This window comes from Lepidothrix coronata, unplaced genomic scaffold (genome assembly GCF_001604755.1).
Source record: "Lepidothrix coronata isolate B3197 unplaced genomic scaffold, Lepidothrix_coronata-1.0 Scaffold78, whole genome shotgun sequence".
In the NCBI taxonomy this organism is placed as follows: domain Eukaryota; kingdom Metazoa; phylum Chordata; class Aves; order Passeriformes; family Pipridae; genus Lepidothrix; species Lepidothrix coronata.
The window spans coordinates 546,000-566,594 of NW_016690258.1; the positions used below are offsets into that span (position 1 = coordinate 546,000).

At 51.9% G+C, this 20,595-nt stretch overlaps 1 protein-coding gene across 1 annotated transcript; it reads right to left on the bottom strand.

Annotated features, from left to right (window-relative positions):
- Positions 1 to 1,531: 1,531 nt before the first annotated feature.
- On the bottom strand, positions 1,532 to 20,307 carry TRAIP (TRAF interacting protein). Its single transcript, XM_017819839.1, has 15 exons — positions 20,227 to 20,307; positions 20,039 to 20,128; positions 18,713 to 18,796; positions 15,140 to 15,179; positions 12,449 to 12,576; positions 9,762 to 9,856; positions 9,051 to 9,164; positions 8,041 to 8,128; positions 6,407 to 6,496; positions 6,114 to 6,202; positions 5,274 to 5,429; positions 5,025 to 5,073; positions 4,362 to 4,487; positions 3,773 to 3,823; positions 1,532 to 2,803 (listed from the first exon to the last, which is right to left on the bottom strand). The coding sequence occupies exons 1-15, from the start codon at positions 20,305 to 20,307 to the stop codon at positions 2,675 to 2,677; spliced, it is 1,410 nt and encodes a 469-aa protein (XP_017675328.1). The 3' UTR covers positions 1,532 to 2,674.
- Positions 20,308 to 20,595: the final 288 nt, after the last annotated feature.

A 20,595-nucleotide genomic window follows, 5' to 3' on the forward strand; every position in this document is an offset into this window, starting at 1 on the left:
GTTTGGGTTGGAGGAGACCTTAAAGACCATCTTGTTCCAAACTCCTGCCCTGGGCAGGGACACCTTCTACTATCCCAGGTTGCTCCAAGCTCTGTGCAAACTGGCCATGAAAACTTCCCGTAACGGGGCAGCCACAGCTTCTCTGGGCAACCTGTGCCAGAGAACCTTCCACCCTCACAGGGAAGAATTTCTTCCCAATATCCCATCTAACTCTGCTCTCTGTCAGTGTGAAGCCATTTCCCCTTGTCCTGTCACTCCAGGCCCTTGTCCGAAGTCCCTCTCCAGTGCTCTTGGAGCCCCTTTAGGGGGCTTTAAGGTCTCCCTGGAGCCTTCTCTTCTCCAGGTTGAACATCTCCAGCTCTCTGAGCATGTCTTCATAGCAGAGGTGCTTCAGCCCTCAGAGCATCTCCATGGCCTCCTCTGAACCTGTTGGAATGGGCTAGAACATCCTTCATATGTAGGTGCCCCAGAGCTGGACAGAGCACTCCAGGTGGGGTCTCACAAGAGCAGAGGGGGACAATTAACCTGCTGGTCACACTGCTTTTGATGTGGTCCAGCTCCTCTGCTTCCTACAGTCGGAGCACAGGGATTTTTTGGGCCAGGGTGATTTTGGTTTCCACGAGAAATCAGATTAAAGCACTGGGGAGCCACAGATCCAGCAGAAGTCTAAGAGAAATCAAGTCCAGCTCATGCAGGCACTGCTGTCTGGGTTGGGAGGGACCCTGACCCACACAGTCATGGGGCTGAGCTTCACAGGCAGGTTGGACCTGGGGCTGTAGCTGAGAAGGGGACAGGGCTGCCTTGATCAGGTGCAAATTCCTTCCCCAGGCTCTCACAGGTCCCCAGACCAGGGTTAGAGCAGGACAGCCCTGAAAACCCCTCTCAACCCCTCCACTGCAGGCTTTTTGGGTAGACATAGCACCAGCTCTCCAGCACCCCAACATTTGGAAGCCCACATCCCTCACCAGCCATACACACCCAGACTTCCACTGCCACCCCCTTAAAAGGGTCTCCCTGAACCTGCTTCAGGCCAGAGAGATCCAGAGCAAGTCTCACATTTTTACACACATAGAGTACCTACCTTGAAGGGACAAGGGCCCCATGCAAGAGGATCGCTGCAGACCCTCTCCCAGGCTTCTCTTCTGCAGAATTAACTCTGCCTAACTAAGCCCCCGCTTCCTTCATCTCAAGCTTGTTTTCCAGCCCTTTGAACCTTCTCCTCCTGCTCCTCCAAACTCTCCCTGCATTTCACATCATTCTGCAGTCAGCCCCAAGTGATGCAAGTGAGACACAGCTCATGCTCCGCAGGCATTTGCCTTGTTCACTGCCCTGGAGGTGGGCCTCACTTTCCTCACAGCTTCAACCCAGCACAGCCCTTCCCTGCACAAGGGGCCTGTCTCCTGAGCTAGCAACAAAGATTTCTGAAGGGTCAGGCACATCAATCACCCCGCACTCAGCACCCGAGCTCAGCCCTCCACCCTGAGCTGCAAGAGGGCAGAAAATACTCAGAAGCCACAAGTGTGCACAGCAGTATATTTTATTCCCTAAAAACACGTTTTTTAGCCAGTCCAGGTACTAAGACTTCCAGCCTGAAGCAGCTGGAAATGGGAAACATCAGATTTGTACAACAGAGTGCTGTATTAGGTGCCTCACGACATCTGTTCCTTGCAGCTCAAACAGCCCTGCTTCAGGGGGCAGGAGGCAATCTCCTGTTCCACGTCTCCAAGCTGAAGAAGCCCAGACAGGTTCATCCCCAGCAGTATTCCCCCCTCCCCTGAAGGGAGCCATTCTTCAGCACTTCTTCAGGCCATTCCAAACCCTCAAATCGCTAGGCAGAACAGTTACAAAATAACAGAAATACTCTATAATCTTATTAAAATATAGAAATTCCTAAACAAGCTTCACATAAACATTGCCAAGCACAAAGGTCACACTAGCACACCTATCTCTGCTTCTAAGCAGGGCAAGGGATCACCTCAACACCCTTCTCCCCAGTCAGCACTTTCAGTGCCAAGCCTGCAAGAACTCAGTGGACTTCACAGCCCAAACCAGGGCAGGGCAGCACAACCCCCAGGCCCACCTGTGGGTCTCCCCAACCCACACAGGCCTGTGGTCAAGGGAAGGTGTTTAATTTGATGATGAATATACAGACATTCCACAGCAACACAGCCTGCTCTGCACACTTCTTCCTCCTGGAAACTTTATTCAAACTACTTACATCAGGTGTGGAGTTGGTCCAGGTCCCTTCTCCCTGCTCCTCCCCATACTCCCATCCCAGATACCCTTCCCACACCTCTAGCTTGTGGCTGTATCCAAGAAATGCAGTTCCACCTGGGGTCTGGTGTCTGAGAGCCCAAAGCAGCAGCAACTGCAGAGCTCTGAGCAGGCCAGAAGACAAAAAACCCCTGCTGCTTCTACATGAAAAAAGAAGGAAGGAGTGGTAAAATGAGGTGGGTAACTCAGTCCAAGCATTATCCAGAGGCTTGGTCTCCTGTTGGCTTGCTGCAAGTCCAGGATTCTGTAGAGGGCACCTTGTCTCACCCACAAGGCACCATCAGTGCTTTGCAAACAGCACCCCACACAGTGGTGGCTGCACGTTGCTTTGTGCCAGGCTCTGGGTGAGTGTGCTCTCCCTGCAGCCCCTTCCCAGCCTCTCCCAGAAAGCCAGGGGCTCTCACTGCAGGAAACTGTCCAGTCTGGCCTGGCTGCTGCTGGAGGAAGATGTGGAAGGAGATGCAGATGCTGGCCTGGACACCTTCCTCCTGCTCTTCACTGCTAACGGTCGGATTTCTGCCAGGTTTGTCTGGAGGTGAAACTGTCAAGGAAAGCACAGACCAGTGCCCTGGGGACACAAGTGATCCAACACCTGCTGCAGGCCAGCCTGAACCACAGATCTAGGACCCAGCCATACATCTACACCCAAGAAAAAACTCCCTGCAGGACAGCACGGGCTTTGCTACCTTTTCACAGTAGCAGAGCTCAGACACACACCTGTCCCATGAGTCAAGGAACATTTCCCACTCAGGAGAGGTTCAGATTGGATATCAGGAAAAATGCCTTCATGGTCAAGCATTGGAACAGGCTGCCCAGGGAAGTGGTGGAATCACTGTCCCTGGTAGTGTTCAAAAGATATGTAGATATGGTGGTGAGGGACATGGTTCAGTGGTGGGCTTGGCAGTGCTGGGGGACTCTGTGATCTTAGAGCTCTTTTCCAACCTTGATGATTCTATACTACCCCCTCGCACACAAAACAGCATTTAAGTGTATAGATCTGAGCTTCGAGATGTTCAGAGCCAGTGCACTGTGTTGGGAAAGGCAGAGCAGCCAGAGCCTGCAGGAGAAACCCCAGGGGAGGAGAAGCTCCACACCCGCAGGGTGAGCTCAGCCCAGCCACTCCTCACCAGAGAGGAGCAGCAGGATCCTGCAGGAATGAAGGCTCTGGCTGCACGGGCTGGCAGGCACATGGCCAGGAAGAGGCTGTGCCACACTGCTGCTCCAAGATCTCAAGGGCACAGGCAGTCCCGGCAAATTGCACAGATTTCTAGCTGATGTGCTCCCCTGAACGAGCCACAAATGCTCCCAGCAAGTTCAGGTCCTTGATGCCTTTGCTTATCTCAGACTTGTTCAGAGTCAGAGTTCCTTGAGGGTCCCTGTCCATTTTTTGTTGACTGGGGGACAGAGGAGTCCCCAAGATGGCTGAGACCAAGGAGGAAGAACAGAAATGAGGTGCCCACAGCATTCCTACTGCCACATGAGCTGCAGGAAAGGATACAGGCTGTATGAACTTTGTTCTGCCTCCCATGCCATCATACCCGGTCCTCACCTAGGAGAGAGAAACAAATGAGCCCAGAGCAGCAGCGCAGAGCCGTGGCTACCTCTCCTCCTGTTGGTTATGGGCAAGGGAGAGCCTTGTAGGCCACAGCTTTTGGAGAGGGGTTAAAGCACCTGGAAAAACTCAGCGCTTGTGCTAAGCCCTCACCTTTGGAAAAAGACAGACTGAAGGGTATTAATAAAGTTTGGGAATCTTGGGCACTTCTTGAGGCAAGCCGAGCCTTCCAGGCAAGGCTTAGGATTTTGTCACTGGGAGAGAGGAATACAAGGAAAACACCCAAAGCTCCAAGGAGGCAGAGGACTAGGACAGAGAGAGCCACTTAGTCTGCTGCCAGGAAAGGAGTGAGCATCTGTCATCCCTGGAGCTCTGCAGGACTGGGAAGTAGCCAGGTTGTGCTCCAAGATTTATTTTCCACACTCTGTATGTGGCAAGGTAAAAGCCTGGTTTGCTTCCTCCTGCAGGGTCACTTCAGGACAGAGGTGGCACTGCCAGCCCTGGACACACTCACCAACTGGACAGTCATACTTACAGTACCCATGTTCTTGTGGGGACCCAGCAAGCTGCCCAAAGATGGCTTCTTGGAGAGAACAGAGTTTCTGATGAATGCTGGCAAGAGTCCTTTAAGAACATCATCCTCCACATCATCTGCCCAGTTCTGTCCCACAGAAAAACCCCAAGAAAAGCCCATTCAGGAGATCATGATGGTTAAAGGAGTCCACATGCAGGCAGCACTAATAACACAGACAGCTATTTAGGATAATGGCTACTGCCATACCACATGTCAGGCTGAAAACCAGCAGCTTCCAGCCTCCCACTGGGGCTCATGTGGAACAGTGCCTGGTAGGCAGGACACTGCCCCCAGCAAGGCTGGGAACAGCCACCTCAGCTGACCCCCAGCCCTTGTGGTCAGCTCCACGTGGTATTTGCCAAGCACACCTGGGGCAAGATCATCAGCAAGAAGCACGTGGGCCTCTACCCTCCCTCTCCTGTCCAATTCCAGGAGGCCTGAGGCAGCAATAGTGCTTCTAGGAGACCATGAAGGAAAGCACTTTGAAGCACATACTGTGGTTCTATAGATGGGATGGTCTATGACCACAGTGGCTTCTACATGGAGAAAATGGATCCTTTATCCCAAGCTTATTAACAGCAGAATCAAAGAGGCGATACAGAAAATCAAGGTTAGTTCTTTTACCTCCACTGTTTCCTTCAGAACTTTCTTTGCCAGGTTTACCACGGGAGGCCTGTAAGAAGCCCAAGGAGCAAATCAGCAGAGATTTATTGTTCAAGTGGAGCAGGCAAGGACAGACAAGGCCAAGCAAATGACGACAAAGCTTGCAGCACGCCATCAGGCAGCTGGAGAGCTATCTGATCTCACACAGCAACTTCCAAAGCAGAGAGACTTTGATCTCCTTTAGAAGCAGAGAAAGGAGGGGGAACTCACGGCCTTTTATCCAGCTTCTGCCTTTTTGCAGGGCTGAAGGGGGATGTGCAGGGCTGATGCTCAGGGGTGTCCACATCAAAAGTGGCATCTAGGTTGATCTCATCGCTGTGGGCCGGGCGGTGCAGCTTCGGGTGCCGCAGTTCCACGGGAGTGGGGCTGCAAGGCCAGGAAAAGCGTCAGCCATCGGGCCACCACGGGCCACCCAGCAGGGGAAGGGAAGGCAGAGCTGCACACAAGGACAGCAGTGGGACCCTGTTCTGCCTGCATGTCAAAGGAAGGACAATCCAGACCCCAGAGTTTAAAGCCAATGCCCCAAACTACTGTTCCCCCTCGAATGGGCTGTGCTACAACAGCAGCACCCAGAGCCCAGGGAATCACACTGCTGCTCTATGCACACAACCCAGCTTGCTGTACTGGGGTAATGGCACAGGCTCCTCACAAGAAAGACTGAATAAAAACACGAGATGTCATTTTTCAGGCTAGGTTCCTCTGCCTGGCTAAGATCTCTGGTCCCCATACACCATGCCACGCTCACCAGAAGGCCAGCTCTGAAGCAACCAGAAGAGAAGCTTTAGGGATGTTTCCCTGGCAGGACATAGAAACAAAGAGTTTTTCAAAACCCAGGCCATTCCTACACCTGCTCCTGACCCAAACCCTCAGAGACATGCACTTTTTCCAGTCAGCCACAAGAAAAAGGATACAAGGAACAAAACAACCATACTACTGTGACACCTGCCAGACTAGCATGTCTCTACTTCCCCAGCTAATTAAACTGTCAGCTCTTGCTCTGGACCCATGACCACCATCCTTGGCCTGTATCTGAGGATACAGCTCACTAACCTTTCAAAGACTAGCCGACTGAGTGTCTCTCTGGTTACAGATGGGACCTTCAGAGTATCCCGCAGGATGTCTATCTTCTTCTTCAAACTCTAGAGGGAAAAGGGAAAGCAGACAGTGAGATAAAGATTTTCTAGTAGATACTTTGCCCCTTTTCCATAAATCAGCATCAGGTGGAGCTCAGAGGTGGGCTGGGAAACTTAGTCACTGAGCAAAAGCCAGCATAACTTCTGGCTTTGCAGCTGCAGGCCATGGCCAGCTGCCAGTTACTGCAGACTGAGGAATGATATTCTCACCAAGATCTCCTTGTCTGCATTCTTCAGATCCTTCTGGGTGCTTTTTAACTCCTCCTGTGTCTTTTCCAAGTCTGAAGTTGTTTTCTGCAGCTGCAGGATACAAGAGCAGAGTGTGGGTTACACCACTGGGTAAGGGAGACTGCAGATCCCTGTGAGAGCAGTGGGCTCTGCACCACATGCTACTTCCCCTGTTTAAGGGTTCAATTTTCCTGTATCAGTCTGACCAATCTCTCCTGTACCAGCACAAGCCAATCCTTACCCACTTCCACAAGCTGCCTGCAGAGGGATCTCCAGGGCTGCTTGCCCAGCCTTTCCTGAACATTTATGCCTGACGGCGACAGCTTTTCCCTGCTCTAACACTTGGTGGCTGCGTTCTGAATTCCTGCAGGACTTTGGACACACCAGAGCACAGGAATTACAAACCACAGGCTGGAGGATGGCTGTGCATCAGCAGCGCTGGCACATGGACAAGCCTGATTCAACAGGGAAGCGTGCCAGAAGCAGGGGTCGGGAAGTGGATGGCTACCACATCAGAGATTTCTGTGGGTCCTGGAGGCTGGGCCAGCCCACGGACTGTGGGTACAGTCAGCTCCCTGTCAGCCAAGCCCTGAGCCCTGAGTGCACTGACTCGCATCCTCCTGACCCAGCTGTGATCACAGCTTGGCTCTGACTCAGCCTGGAACAGCTCAATTCCAGCAGCAGCACCTTGTGTAGGGGGTTAACACTCCTGGGGAGCAGCACAGCAATCTGAAAACTTCCTTCTCCTTTTGAGAGGACAACAGCTATGGCTGAGGAACAAAAATAGGCCAAAGCCACCCACAGCTTCTTACTTTGTTGGCCGAGACATGGGGATGCCCCAGGGAACACCTGTGACTTGGAGAGTGAGGCTGCAGGCACACACTTTTCACGGGGACGTGCTACCAGAACAGACAAAGTGCTTCCTGGCCTGAGCTAACACAGCCCAGCCAGGCCTGGAGCAGGGGGGAGCACGTGTCAACAGAGGCATGTCAGCATTCCCAAGCTCTGCACCAGTTCAAGACCAGCCCAGGCAGGGTCTGTGCAGGGCCACCTGCATGTCCTCACTGCACTTTGGGAACCTCTCCTGCCTGGGCACAGCATGATGAAGGAGCCCTGGCCCGGTTCAGCTGGCCAAAGGCACAAGGCTGGGTGTGACTGGTTGTGCCAAGCCAGGGCTAAGCCCTGCTCAACTGACACCGACTCCAAACCCCTTCCCACCTTTCCAAGGGGCCCAGTGCTGCAGAAGGAGAGGCTGTCAGCTGAGCGCTCAGCAGTGTTGCAGGATGAAGGAAGTGCTACTTCCAGAACCCAGTGGGAGCAGTGGAGCACCTGTGTGCTGCTGCCTTCCAGCCCAGGCTCCCTGCCAAACTCTGGCTCTGCACATGCTGCCCTACCATTGTCCTCAGAGACTGCACTCCTGACAACAGCCCATGAGCTGCTCGCTCACCGCAGCATCACACCCTGACCCAGAAACCCCAGCCTGACCTTCCACACACCCGTAACAGTCAGGTAGTGCTCAGTGTGGGAGTGGGTCACTGCAGAGGCCTTGGCCCTCAGTTGTGGGCAGGGATCTATAGACCAGATGTTACCCTGCTGATTCACACTCTCCACTTTACCTTGTTATTGACAGAGAACAGCTCCTTCTTCAGCTTCTCTGTCATCTCAACAGAGACCTTCCGAGCCTCCTTCAAGTTCTCATATTCCCTGCAACGAGACCCAAAGAGTCACGCTGTTTGCAAGATGATTGAGCTAGAACTTCTCAGAGGCAAGCCTAGAACCTTAATTTGAAGCTCTGGAACTGCGGAGCCACCAGAGAAAACCCAGGAGACACAAAGCCCTTAGGGAAGAGAGCTGAGTGTACCAACACTGTGTCACACATTCTGCTACACTATGGGGGAGAAAAAACCTGCAAGGGATATCATGCCTGATTCCACCAGCAAAATGGAAACCAGAGCCAGAGACATTTCAGTTGCCAATGAAAAAGACAGACAGACAACAGAACACAGTCTTCATGCTGGCAGCAAACAGGGGACTTTGATTTAAGTGACTTTTCAGAGACTTCACACTATTGGCCATGCACATTCACTCCCAATTACACCACAGGGACACTTGCCTCATTACAGCTTCATACCAAAGCTGCAGTTACTCAGCTGCCATCAGAATGGACCCAAAAAAAGCTGTGTTTTTGCCCAGCAGGACCAGATGGATTTCCAGGTAGGGGAGGGCAGCAGTGCAGACTTGCCTTGCCAGAGCACACCAGAGGCCACAGCTGCACAGCGCAGGGCTGCAGAGGGCACAACCTGGAGCTCCTCATCCGCTCACTTCCCCCCGGGCACGAGAGGAAAGCAGAGGGAATAATCATCATCACTTCATAGGTGCACTGACAACTCTGGAGACAGTTCCCATGGTGACACACATGTCACTACAGTGACAACAGGAACAGTTCAGTGTGACAGGCTCCAAACTAGGTCCCCGGGATGTGTCAGTCAAAACCCAGTGGAAGCCCGAAGAGGTGGAAAGAGCCCCGCAGAGCCCATGTGCCTGCTGCTACTCAGCAGAGGGTCTCCCTGGGCTGAGGTTACGATAGGACAGCACTAGCCAGCTGTGCCAAGCCTGCAGCACCTACTTCTTCAGTGAGACACAATAGATTGCAAGCTGTTCAACCGCTGCCTGCCCAACTCCCATCTCTCTGATCATCTCCTCCACTTCGGGGCGCTGGCTCTGAAGCAAAAGCTCAATCCTGCACGAAAGAAACCAAACAAAAACATACCCTCAGCTCATGAGTCACAAACAGAGCAGGGAAAACGACAGGAGCCCTGCTTCCCCCCATGAGGCTGGTGCAGCCTGAGCTCCTGCTGCAGACACTCTGGGTGTCATGAGGGAAGAGACACAGCTGCCTCATCCCAAGCAGGGCTTTTCGCTAGGGAAGAGCAGCACCACTTGGATTAGAGAAGGGGCAGCTGTACACACAGTGCACATGGAGCTGATGCCCCAGCTCTTAGTCCCTACAGCCCTGTGGTTGACTGTGTTCCCGGGCTGGCATTCCGCCCCAGCATCCTCTGATAACAGGAATGGCACATAGCCATGCTTGGGGCACTGGGGATGAGGCCAGTACCATGCCTTGCTGCTCTTTAATGAGAGCAGCTGTCTAGAAACCTAGCAGGGACAGGCAAGGGCAGGCCTGCTAATGCAGCAGTTTCCAACCTTACAGGTAAGGTGATGCAGTATGTGAAGGTGGATGTTGCAGCAGGCCCAGCAGGACCCCTCCCTCCCCCTCCAGGAAGGGGAGAGGTGTGCAGCCCAGCCTGCCAGGCCCAGGGAGCACCCCGGATCTCACCGCTCCATGGTTCTCAGCTTGTTCCGCAGACGGCGGGCCTCCTCCTTTGAACTTCTGCTATCCTCCTGCTGCTGCTCTAGGAATTTCATCTGCTTCTGCAGAGAAGCAAGCACACACAGACCGTTAGGAAGGCTCCAGGGATTGTCAGAGAAACATCCTGGCTTATGCGCGCTGCGGGCAGCTGGGAGCATACACTGGCTCTTAATGCTCTCACCACCTCAGCAGCCCAGGATTAGGGACAGTTGAGCTCCCTCCCGCTGCACCCCCAGCTCTGCCCCCCACCAGCACAGCAGGGTCTCAGTGCTAATCGAAAGGCGAGGCTGGAGCTGACACCACATTGTAGCCTCTCTCTGCTGGGAGCACTGGAGGGGCTGCACGGTGCCCTGTACGCAGTGACAATCTGTTTTACAAAGCAACGGAGTCCACAGCAAGCAAACCTGGCTATCACCTTCTGCTCCGTGCACAGCTGATTGCTTTAGCCTCCATATTCTCCCTGCCGTTAGTTGCTTAGAGCATAAATAGGAATGAGTGGGTCTCTTTTGGGAGACCTCAGCCAAACAAGACACAAACCCAGGCACTTCGCTCACCTGCTGCAAGCCTATTGCAGCCATCGCCTCTCCAGGCTCTCTAGCAGCAACACAAAACCTCAGCTGAGCTGGAAAAGCACACAGCTGCAGTGTGGCAGAGGACGGGGAGAGCTGAATTAGCACCACTCCAATGCATCTAGGTTTGTGTGTGCCTGGGCATCTCACACAGCAACTTCGAAAGGCTCCGGGCCTGGTTTCCGCACAGTGCTGACTCTAGGGAGAGGCCTGGCAAAGGACCATCGCTTCGTAAAGCTCCTTCCCACACAGAAGTTAAAAGATTTTATCCACTTCCTGCCACAGGAACCAAACAGCTGTGAAACCACTGGGAATTTGCGGAGGGAGAGTGTTGCAGGCTCACATGTTACTCTTGCTTAACCAGAGCCTATCTTTGGCTTTCCCTAACCAGAACCTTCTACGCTTCAGATCCCCACAGCAGCGTCTTGGAGCAGAGTCCCCAGCCTCAGCCAGCCTGAAACAGCAGCAAACTCTCGCACAGAGGTTCAGCAGCAGCTGACAGTGCCAGCAGAAGACAGGAACGGCGCAGTCTTAACCTGCGTCACAGCAAGTTAAGCCCGTATTTTCACTGCAGAAGTTTAGTGCTTTAATCTTTAATGATGCAGTATAAGACAGTGCTTGGCATTCAGCTGGGAAACCCCGTACACCACAGAAAAGATACCTCCAGGTCCCTAATCCTTCTGCCCTGCCCAGCTTTCATTAAAAGGACTTAAGCACACAGAGAGGGTTTTGCAACAGGCAAGATAAGCACAGAGCTTCCTCTGGAAGTGTCAAGGGAGGAAAGCCAAGCACAGAGATGTTGAATCCAGCAGCAAGCACTGTCCCAATTATTTCTGCTGGAGTAGGGAGCATCAGAAGTATCCTGCCACTAATACATCCAGGATCCCACCAGCATCTTTGGCATGGCCTAGATCCCAGCTGCCTTTACACCCAAGCAGATTGGATATAACCCCATGATTGGGTAAAAAGAGTTGTGCTGGCTCACAGAAAGGCCTGTCTGGCTTTAATTCATTACTCTGTCCTAGTGTCAGGTAGACCTGGACTGGTTCCTTCCAGAAAAGTCCAGCTGCAGGTGGTGTACAGCAAGACAGCCCCATGACACATCTACAAGCTCTCCCTGGGCCACCTGACCTTGCAGGTCAAGGAATATGATGCACTTTAGGATACTGGGTCAGATCCATACTCCAAGGGGCAGAGAGCTTGGGAAGTGCAGTTGACCTCTACCCCATCTTTCAGCCTGCAACTCAGAACCCCCCCTACCTGCACTCCATCTACCTGAGACAGGCACATCACCTTCACACAGCAGAGACTGCCCAGCCCACCCAAGGCAAAGCTGCTACAAGACATCCCAACAAAGCAGCTCCTGCTCTTACCCTTTTCCTCTTGCTGTTTACGCACAGTACATGACTACACACTGAGTCACTGCACGCTGAAACACACAGGAATATTTGATCCCTGGACTTCACAACATTACTAACCTAACTGAAGCAAAGCCCTGGCAACAGAGGAGAGACAGGAGAGTTAGCTGGATCAGATCCCACTCGGCAGAAGCCTGCAACTCCCCCTTCATATTTTTCAGTTTGATTTCTCCCCCAGTCAAACTAAGAAACTAATTTTCCTTGAATCCCGCCTGGCCTAAACCCATTTTAGAAGAACATTCTACCACAGGGAGCCAGCATTTCGGCAATGGGGCGCTGGGGCCAGTTCCCACACTAGGCTCATGCTGCTACCTTTATGATCAGTACTGCCACCTCGTTAGCAAGGCTCAGCCAAACCCCCCAGGCTGGGCTGTCAACCCTCCCTCACCACAGCCACCTCTGCCTTGAGCACACAGACACCTGTACACAAACCACAGGCTTGGCTGCTATGCCTCTGAATCACCTCCAGGCAGAGCACATGCAGGACCTCAAGTCCAGCAACACCACTTGCTTTGATAAATAAAAACAAAATGAAAACCCAGGCACCAGATTCAAAATCCCACCAGCACAAGCCCTTTATTAGTAGGACCTGCAGGGACCTTCAGCAAAACTAACACTGACTGTGCAATGGTAAGTGCTGAAGTCCTGCTGGGGACAGGAAGGGTACCTTGAGAGAGGAGCACAGCATCTCTGTCTCTCCCAGCACCTTCTGGAGCGACTCTATCGTGGCATTGCGCACATCCAGAGTGTCCCTCAGCCCATCCACAACAGCCTGGCATTCTCGCTTTTCTTTCTCTGGAAAAGAAAAGAAGAAAGAAAAAGGTCATGGTCTAGTAACCCAGACTGCAGCTGCCCCACAGCAGCCAGAGCGCACTCACTGCTTGCAGTCCCAGCTCCAGGCTGCCAGGATTTGGCCATTCCTGGAGAGAGCCATTTCTCTAAGTGCTGTCTGCACCAGGTTCTGTACTGAGCAACTGCTTCTCTCAGTGCCAGCAGGCTTCAAGATTTCTTTACTAAAGATAAAAAATTCCCTTTAATAGCTTTCCAGTGCCAGCCCTGCTAGCGTTGAGATGATGCATCTTAACTCTTGCGTTTTCTCAAAGCCAGGCTTGCACAAGGGAATCATTCCTCTCGAGTTACACCACGCTGTCACAGAGCTGGAGAGCAGAGCTCTGAGCCTGTCCTCTCCACGTGGAGCCTCATGTGCCAGGAAGCCCTTTGGGTGCCATTGGGCAGCTGTATGCAGTGGTACACCATACTCTGGCATCTGCCATCACCACAGCACCTGTGTTGTGAAGGGCAAGAAGCAGAGACACCGGGGACTTTGCAGGACACAGGACAGCTTAAGTAGATTCCCCAAGTGCCCACTTTTTGCAGATCATAAAACCTGAGTCCTGCTGTTCCTCCCCCAGGCAAACCAGGAACACATGCCTCTGACCACCAGAAAGAAGGTGGTGGAAAAAAACCACCAGATATTGATTTGTTTTGTCAAGACAAGGGAAGAACAGCTCACGAAGCAACAACCACCATCAGGAGCTGACAGACCTACGCAGGGAACAGCCAGCATTGCTGGAAAGCTCAAAACAGTTGGGTAATGAGGGAAAGCAGCAGCCCCTCCACCTAACCCTGCTGAGAGCAAAGTAAATTTTTCAGCTCAGCATCTTCAGTCTTTGCTAAAATCGCCTCTGGCTCCAGCTTGACAAGAGTGGAGAGCCAAACAGTGCTTTTCCAAAAATCTTCTCCTTGCAAGCAATCCAGTTTCAAATTGTGCCACCATATCCTGTGGAAGCATGACCTGCAGTGCAGCTTCACTGCTTGATCAGAGAGTAGAAGAGCCACGTGGGACTGGGGAAGAAGAGAGGAATGTATCCCAGAAGAAGCACGCGGGTGGCTTCTCCATTGATCTGCATAACCCTTTCTCACCAGCACAGCCTGGAGACGCTCCCCTGCATTTGCAGGGACTCCACACCCACCAGAAGAGTTAGGGCTTCCCCCTCCTCCGTTCCCAGCTGCCCAGAGGCAGATGGCAGGAGTCAAAGCTCTCCGTGCTGCAGGAATGAGTTTTCAGCTCATTCAGAGTGCCTCCCACAGCGCCTGCTGGGTCTGCTCGGAGCTCGGCACCTCTTGAGCCATTTGCAAGCTGATCCGAGCCTGGCAGTTCCACAGCTCCTCTGCACAGCACAGCACAGAGAAGAGCACAGCTTCACATGGAGAACTTATACACAGGAACCAGCAGAGAGCAGAGTACCCACAGCAAAGGAGGCAGGAGGTGGGAAGGAGCTTCGCATTTCCAATATGAAAAGAGAATGGGATAGGGAATGTCAAATCCAACCTCTACTCACCAGGAGCCGAGAAGATTAGCAGGCCTTCGAGCAGTTTTTCTTGGATAACATCCTAGCAAGAATCCCAGCCACCTTCCCCAGAAGATCTGGCTCTCTACCAAGTCACTAAACTCAACCAAGCTGGCAGGAGAACAGGCCTCAGAATAGAGCTGTGCAGACTGTCCAATTCTGCTCTCAGGCTAAGGACTGAATCCTCATTCTACTGGCTATTCACGTCTGTCTCGTGCATGAAGGGAATACAGAGGGAAGACAACTCTCGGGGCGTGGGTGAGCCCCCAGCATTCTTTTAACATTTTTTTTCCCCTTCTGCTAGCATGTTTTAGGATTTCTGTCACTTAGACTGACATTTTCCTTTTGCTGCTCATGACTCATGTTCTGATGACAGGCTGCCTACAGACGATGCTTAAAACCCATCGACAAGTCTCCAGGGCTTTTGCTTTTCCTGCCTCCCTCAAACATCCTCTAAAATTAAAGATGGGAAAATGGAAGTGCACACACACTGAACTCCGTCTGCTCCTCGCGCGACACATGTGCCACTGCAACAGCCAAACAAATCCAAAGCCTTCCCACTGCTGCTTTTGGACACCACTTTCACCCTCTCATCTGCTGGAGGGAGTGAGCCTTGGCCACATACAGCTGTGAGTTTCCCAGTGAGCAAACCAAGGGTTTTGCTTTCAAGCCTGCTCCAGATAGAGCTGTGCTGCAATTCTGTAGCTTCTGATTAGGAAGAGGGGCAAAAAAAATTGCATCTGTGTGTCTAAACTCACAGTAAGCTCCTGAGTTACAGCAGAGCTGGGCCAGGCTGCAGGCCTGGGCTCTGTCATACAGAGCTTTAGGTGGTCCCACCCCAGAAAAAGCTCTGAAGAAGCTGTACCAGCGAAACAGTTTGCAGCCTGCACTGTTTCAGAGAGGGGTGGGCTCTGCACAGGGGTTCCTCAGGCCTGGACAAGCCACTCGATAGAGCCCAGGACCTGTCAACTGTGGCTGCCAGCCCCCTGCAGGCAGCTGGAACTCACCTTTCATGGAGAGCTGAGCCTTCACCTTGTCCAGTTCATTCTGAAACACAACACAGAGAACCCGATTAGGAAACGCCCTGCAGAGATGCTTTCACCACATCCTAAAAGGACCAGAGGGTTCTCAGCAGGACCAGGCAGGTGCTAAGGAGGGAACACAGAAACAGCAAGCACAGAGTTACAAGCCAGGACTATCACAGGGAACGCAAAGAGCACCTCCAACTGGCATCCTTCAGAGGGGGGGGAAGAGAGGATCGCAGTTTCATCTTAGCCTTGTCAACCTTGTGTTTCTCGCACTGTCAGTCATCTTGTTTAAGCTGAATAATTTTGGAAGGCTCTCAGGGAAACACAGGAAATCAGGCAGGAACAATTTTTATAATGTTTTACCTAAACGAGGCAATAAGGCAGGGATGTTGCCAGACTAACTGGATTACTGAGAGTTCTTTAAACTGAAGTGAACTTTAATTGGATGCAGGTGGGAGACAGGAGGGCACACTCAAACACCTGAGAAAGTAACCAAGCACGCAATCAAACACGCTGACAGACACTGAAGTCACTGCAGCTCAGGATGCTGATACAAGCTAACAGCTCAATCGAATTGCTGGAAACAGATCACTGAGAAACTAATCCATACCACACGAAACTGAGGGTGCACAACATCTCCTGGGTGCCACAAGGGTCTGAGAACATCAAATATTTCTAACGCCTTCATCAAGAATCAGAAAGAGGCAGCAAATGCCCTGTAGTTTAAATTAGTGATAATGAGGTGATATGACTTAACACTGGCGAATAGCCAAAGGAAATGTAGAGAGGTTACAAAGAGAAGCTATTTATATATATATATACATATATATATATATGTATGTATAAAAACCCAGAGAGAGAGAAATATATGCAGGAAAGAGTCAACAGAAGATGACTTAAAAAGCTGTGTTAGAGAACTGCAGAGGAAAGCACATAACAAGTCAGGCAGGAACTGCAGTGGAATAAAACCACAATAAAATGCCAACACAGAACTGAAGCAGAGCACACAAATCTGTGCAACCCGGAATGCTACATGCAAATCTGAGCCGAGAATAGCACCACCAGTGACCACGGATCTGACGGGACCAGAGCAAAGCTCTGCTAGTGACAATAAAGGCAGGAGAGAGAATATGGGATGTAAAGCTTGGTAAGCAGAAGGGACTAAATGCAAAGCCTAGCAGAGCTGACTTGGATTTGCCCCCAGGGGCACAACTGCTGGAGGGCTGAGGTGGAATTAACTCTGCTGCAGGAACTATTCTGGAGAAGCTTCCTCAGAGTCCTATTCAGGAACGATTAGTGAGCTCAGAAGATGTGCCAATTATCATGATAGCACAGAAATCCTGGGCTACTGCGGGCAGCTATGTAACATTACCTCATTCATCAACTTAATCTGAAATCCCTCATCCTCCACCACAGCTACTCTGGGGATACAGGTTCCCTCTGGTGTTTCCGTTGAAGTTTATGCCTGGGGGTGGAAAGCAAAGCAGCCCCTGCACTCCTTTGACCGCAGACATTTCAGAGCAGAAGCAAGAATGAGGAACAGCAACAAAAGACAATTACTATCCAAAAGATAATTTGGATAATTCTGCAACAACAGGAGAAGGTTTCAGATCATGAGGGAGCTCTTCTGACCACTTCACTGGGTGCCTAAGACGGGTTCTCAAAAGCAGATCCCAAGCTTGTCTCCCCAAGATGACAAGCAGACCACAGCTACACACTCTGCTTTCTAGCACACCCTTTTCATGGCAGGAGGCCAAATACTCATGCCAGGACATTTGTAGGCTGCACAGATACAGCTCCAGTTGATTACAGAGACAAATACCACTCTATGCCCAGGCTCTCAGAGGGCCAGCCAGGGGGCTTTTTCAGGTGAAACCCCTTCTGGCCAAGGATGTTACCAATTCTTTTCTCAGCCTCGAGAGCCTGGGCTTGGCCCACTGTGTGTTGGCTTTGCTGCCTGGCCAGAATCAGATACCTCATTGCAGAGGATAGATGGATATTAAATAGATGGATATTAAATCCCCCACCCACGGTGAACAAGGCATCCATGGCTATTAAGGTGCTCCATGTCCTCCAGAAACAAGGCAGCACACCAATGGAACTGTTGACAAACCAGTATCAGCCCAGCAGTAACTCGAATGCACATAGCAATGAATACCAACACAAGCTAACAATGCTAATTTACACAGAAAATATTTGGTTCTTTCCTGTTGGTGACCTCAGTGTCCTCATTAAGCAGGCAAAACACTCAGGGCTAGATGTTGCTCTGACGGCCACACAACAAGATTTATAGGAGCAGGAGGAGTTACCATCAAGCTTGTTACCGGGAGCAGCTCCACAGACCTGCCCTTGAGCAAGGAAGGGAACAGCTCTGCACAGCCTGCCTGGAGGGGGAAGGCTGGGACAACCCATCTTGGATCCTGGGGTGGGGGTGAGAGAAAACAGAAAGCTTTTCTAGGGCAATTCTTTCCAGTCAACCCATTTCCGAGTCACTCGTCTAATTACACTTGTGAGACCAGATCTGAATATGTACCAGAGGCAACGTTTATCTGCTCTGAGGGCAAAAAGCCCCCAGTGCCCAGAGATGCTCCTCCATTTCCTCAGCACACAGACTTTGGCCTTCAGTTTTGTAAAATTAGTCGTCTTGGAGAACGACAGTGCTCCTGACATTATAGTCTGGCTGGCTTTATTTTAAAGACATATGATATACATATAGAATTGTCATGGCAACTGCTAATTATGGTAATTGCTGCACATGCTGATTCTAAACACAAGAGGGTATAACCGTCCTGTTATACCAAGGTCAACCGACCACTTTTTTTTTTGGAACAGATAACTCTGAGACAGAAGGAACCCTGTGTCATCCACACAAAAGAGGAGAACATGGCACAGCTGTTCTGTGTTCATCCCCACTCACTCCCAGCCCTCCACACCCAGGAGTGGCACCTGGAGAACACCACCCACCACCCCAGCTCCAGCCAGGATTCCCCCAGGGACCCAGCCTCAGCCCTGTCCACTGCTGCTGGTGTGGCTTCAGGCAGTCCCTTTCCTAACATCTCTTGGGGAATTATGATTTATTCCCCACCCTGCCCCACTTCCTTCAGCCTGTGCAAGCTGCACAGAAGGGAGCAGGGGACACTTCCTCCAACAGCCCCTTTTTTCCAGAGGGGTCAGCAGACCTCACGTGCAACAGACACCAGCAGCAATTCACTGCATCTGGGATTTCCCTTCTCCTGCCTTCGGGAAGAGCTCTGTAGCCTCATTCCCAGGGGAGAAGCAGCAGTTTGATGTGATGCTGCTTCAGGAGACTTCCAGGTAACGTAAGAACCAGAAGGAAGAGCAGCAAAGTAGAAGAGGCTTCTTGAGTCACCACATGGGATTTGGTCAGGGAGAACTTTAAATCACCTCGTAGAGACAGATGCGCTCCAGGTCAGAAACATGAGCGCAGCAAGCTCCAGCTTGGGAAGCACCTCCTGGAGAGCACAGGCAGTCCAGGCCACGCTTCCAAGAGGCTGGAACATCACAAGAGGGAAGAACCCCCAGTAAAATTACCTGCAAGGTCTCTGCATCCGGTGCTGCCTGCTCCTCCAGGGCAACATCAAAAAACAGCTTACTGATGATGTGTCTTTTGCTGACCTAGACACAGAAGACAGAAGAGGTTGATGGGCACAAATACGGAAACAACAGATATGGAAGACAGATGGAGGGGGAGAAGGTACCATCTTATGACAAGGCCATGAAAGGCAAATGAGATCACGTGCTTGATGCCATTGGGGCAATGCTCTACTTTGGCTCATCAGCACAGCAGCAGACCCCCTCCCTCAGTTTTTTGGGAGTGCAGCTCCAGCCAAGCTCCTGAGCCTCAGCAGAAAGATTCAGACATTTCTGACTCGAGCGCAGTCTGTTCTCTGGCAGCCCAGGCCCAAGCAGCTGACGCTGAGCTAACATGATGCCAAATCCTAAGACAGAAGTACGTGCTGCTTTCTGCAGGCAGAAGGTGCTGTAATTGAATTTGATAGCTCTCCACACCTCCCCCATGCAGTTACAGCTTTGTGTTTTAAGTATTATATACAGTCATGACACCAGCTAATTGCATGGTTACTGCCACATAAGATGTTATTTCGCGATAACTCCATGGTAACCCAGAGATGTAAGAGGCAGAGAAGAACAGAGGGAATCAACAAGTCAGGGAAGGAACAAGGGCCAAGACCTTGAGAGGAAGAAAGAAGCACGAACACAGAGTAAGCCCAAGCTGCAGCTGGATAAAAATTTACATCTGAGAGCGAGGAAACATCTCCTGCAGCCGCTCCACACCAAGACCTACTGGCAGCACGAAGGCTGGTGACACGAGGGACTTCAAAGAAGTTCAGGTCCCAATTAAGCCACTGGAAACCCAAGCCTCAGCTTCCCATCTCAGAAGCAGAGCACATCCTTCCTTTCCTCCCTCCCCAGCCTTTGCTCTTCTCAAAGGAGGGCCAAATGCTGCAAAGCCAGGACATGTTATAAGGCCCACATGCAGCAGAATGGGCTCCTCACCTGCGAGCAACGAACTGGCCACTTCAGAAACACAAGTCAGGTGTCCCCATCATCCCTTTGCAGCCCTTTCTGTAATCCTGCCAATACTTACCCAGCCTAAATAAAAGCTGTGAAAACCCAGAGCCCCTTCCAGGTGGAGCTGCAGTGATGTGGCAGGGCACCCTCAGTCCACTCCAATCAGAAGGGCTATGGAGGGGAGTTCATCCTCTCAGCCTTTGGGGAGTCCCAAGTGACAGAAAATCCCTCTGTCTCCTACCTCAGGCATCACCCCACAGCCCCTCAGTGCCATTGCAGAGCACCGTGCCACAGACACAGAGAGGTGTGTACAGGTGATGGCTTTACCTGGATCCTGCACTGCGGGCACGTCCGGCTCGGTGCGGTGTCAAACCACTGGATGAGGCTGAGAAAGGAAAAGGTAACAGGCAGTAAATCCTTAAAATCCAGGAGTGCTGCTCCCAGGGGCCAACCCCAGCTCCCCAGGAGGCAGCAGGATGTGGCTTCTCGCTGCACACCAAAGCAGAACCACAAACCTTCAGCCCAGTGGCGCGGCCGATGGGAACGCAGTGTTCCACACGGGTGCCTCCGAGACAATCCCGGGCTGAATTTAGCATGTGAGCTTATCTTTACCGGGGCAGAGCTTTCACAGAGCTCAGATCTCTCTGGGAGACAGGCTTTGAACAACCTCAGCTTCGCAGGAGTGAGCGGATCCGCGCAAGGCGCGGCACAAGAGCCGCTCTATATCAGGATGTGACAGCCGAGATCCAGCTCGGGCAGCTCCAGGGGGTGCCACTGAACACGGATCTGCGGAGCGGGCAGCTCCAGGGGGTGCCACTGAACACGGATCTGCGGAGCGGGCAGCTCCAGGGGGTGCCACTGAACACGAATCTGCGGAGCGAGCG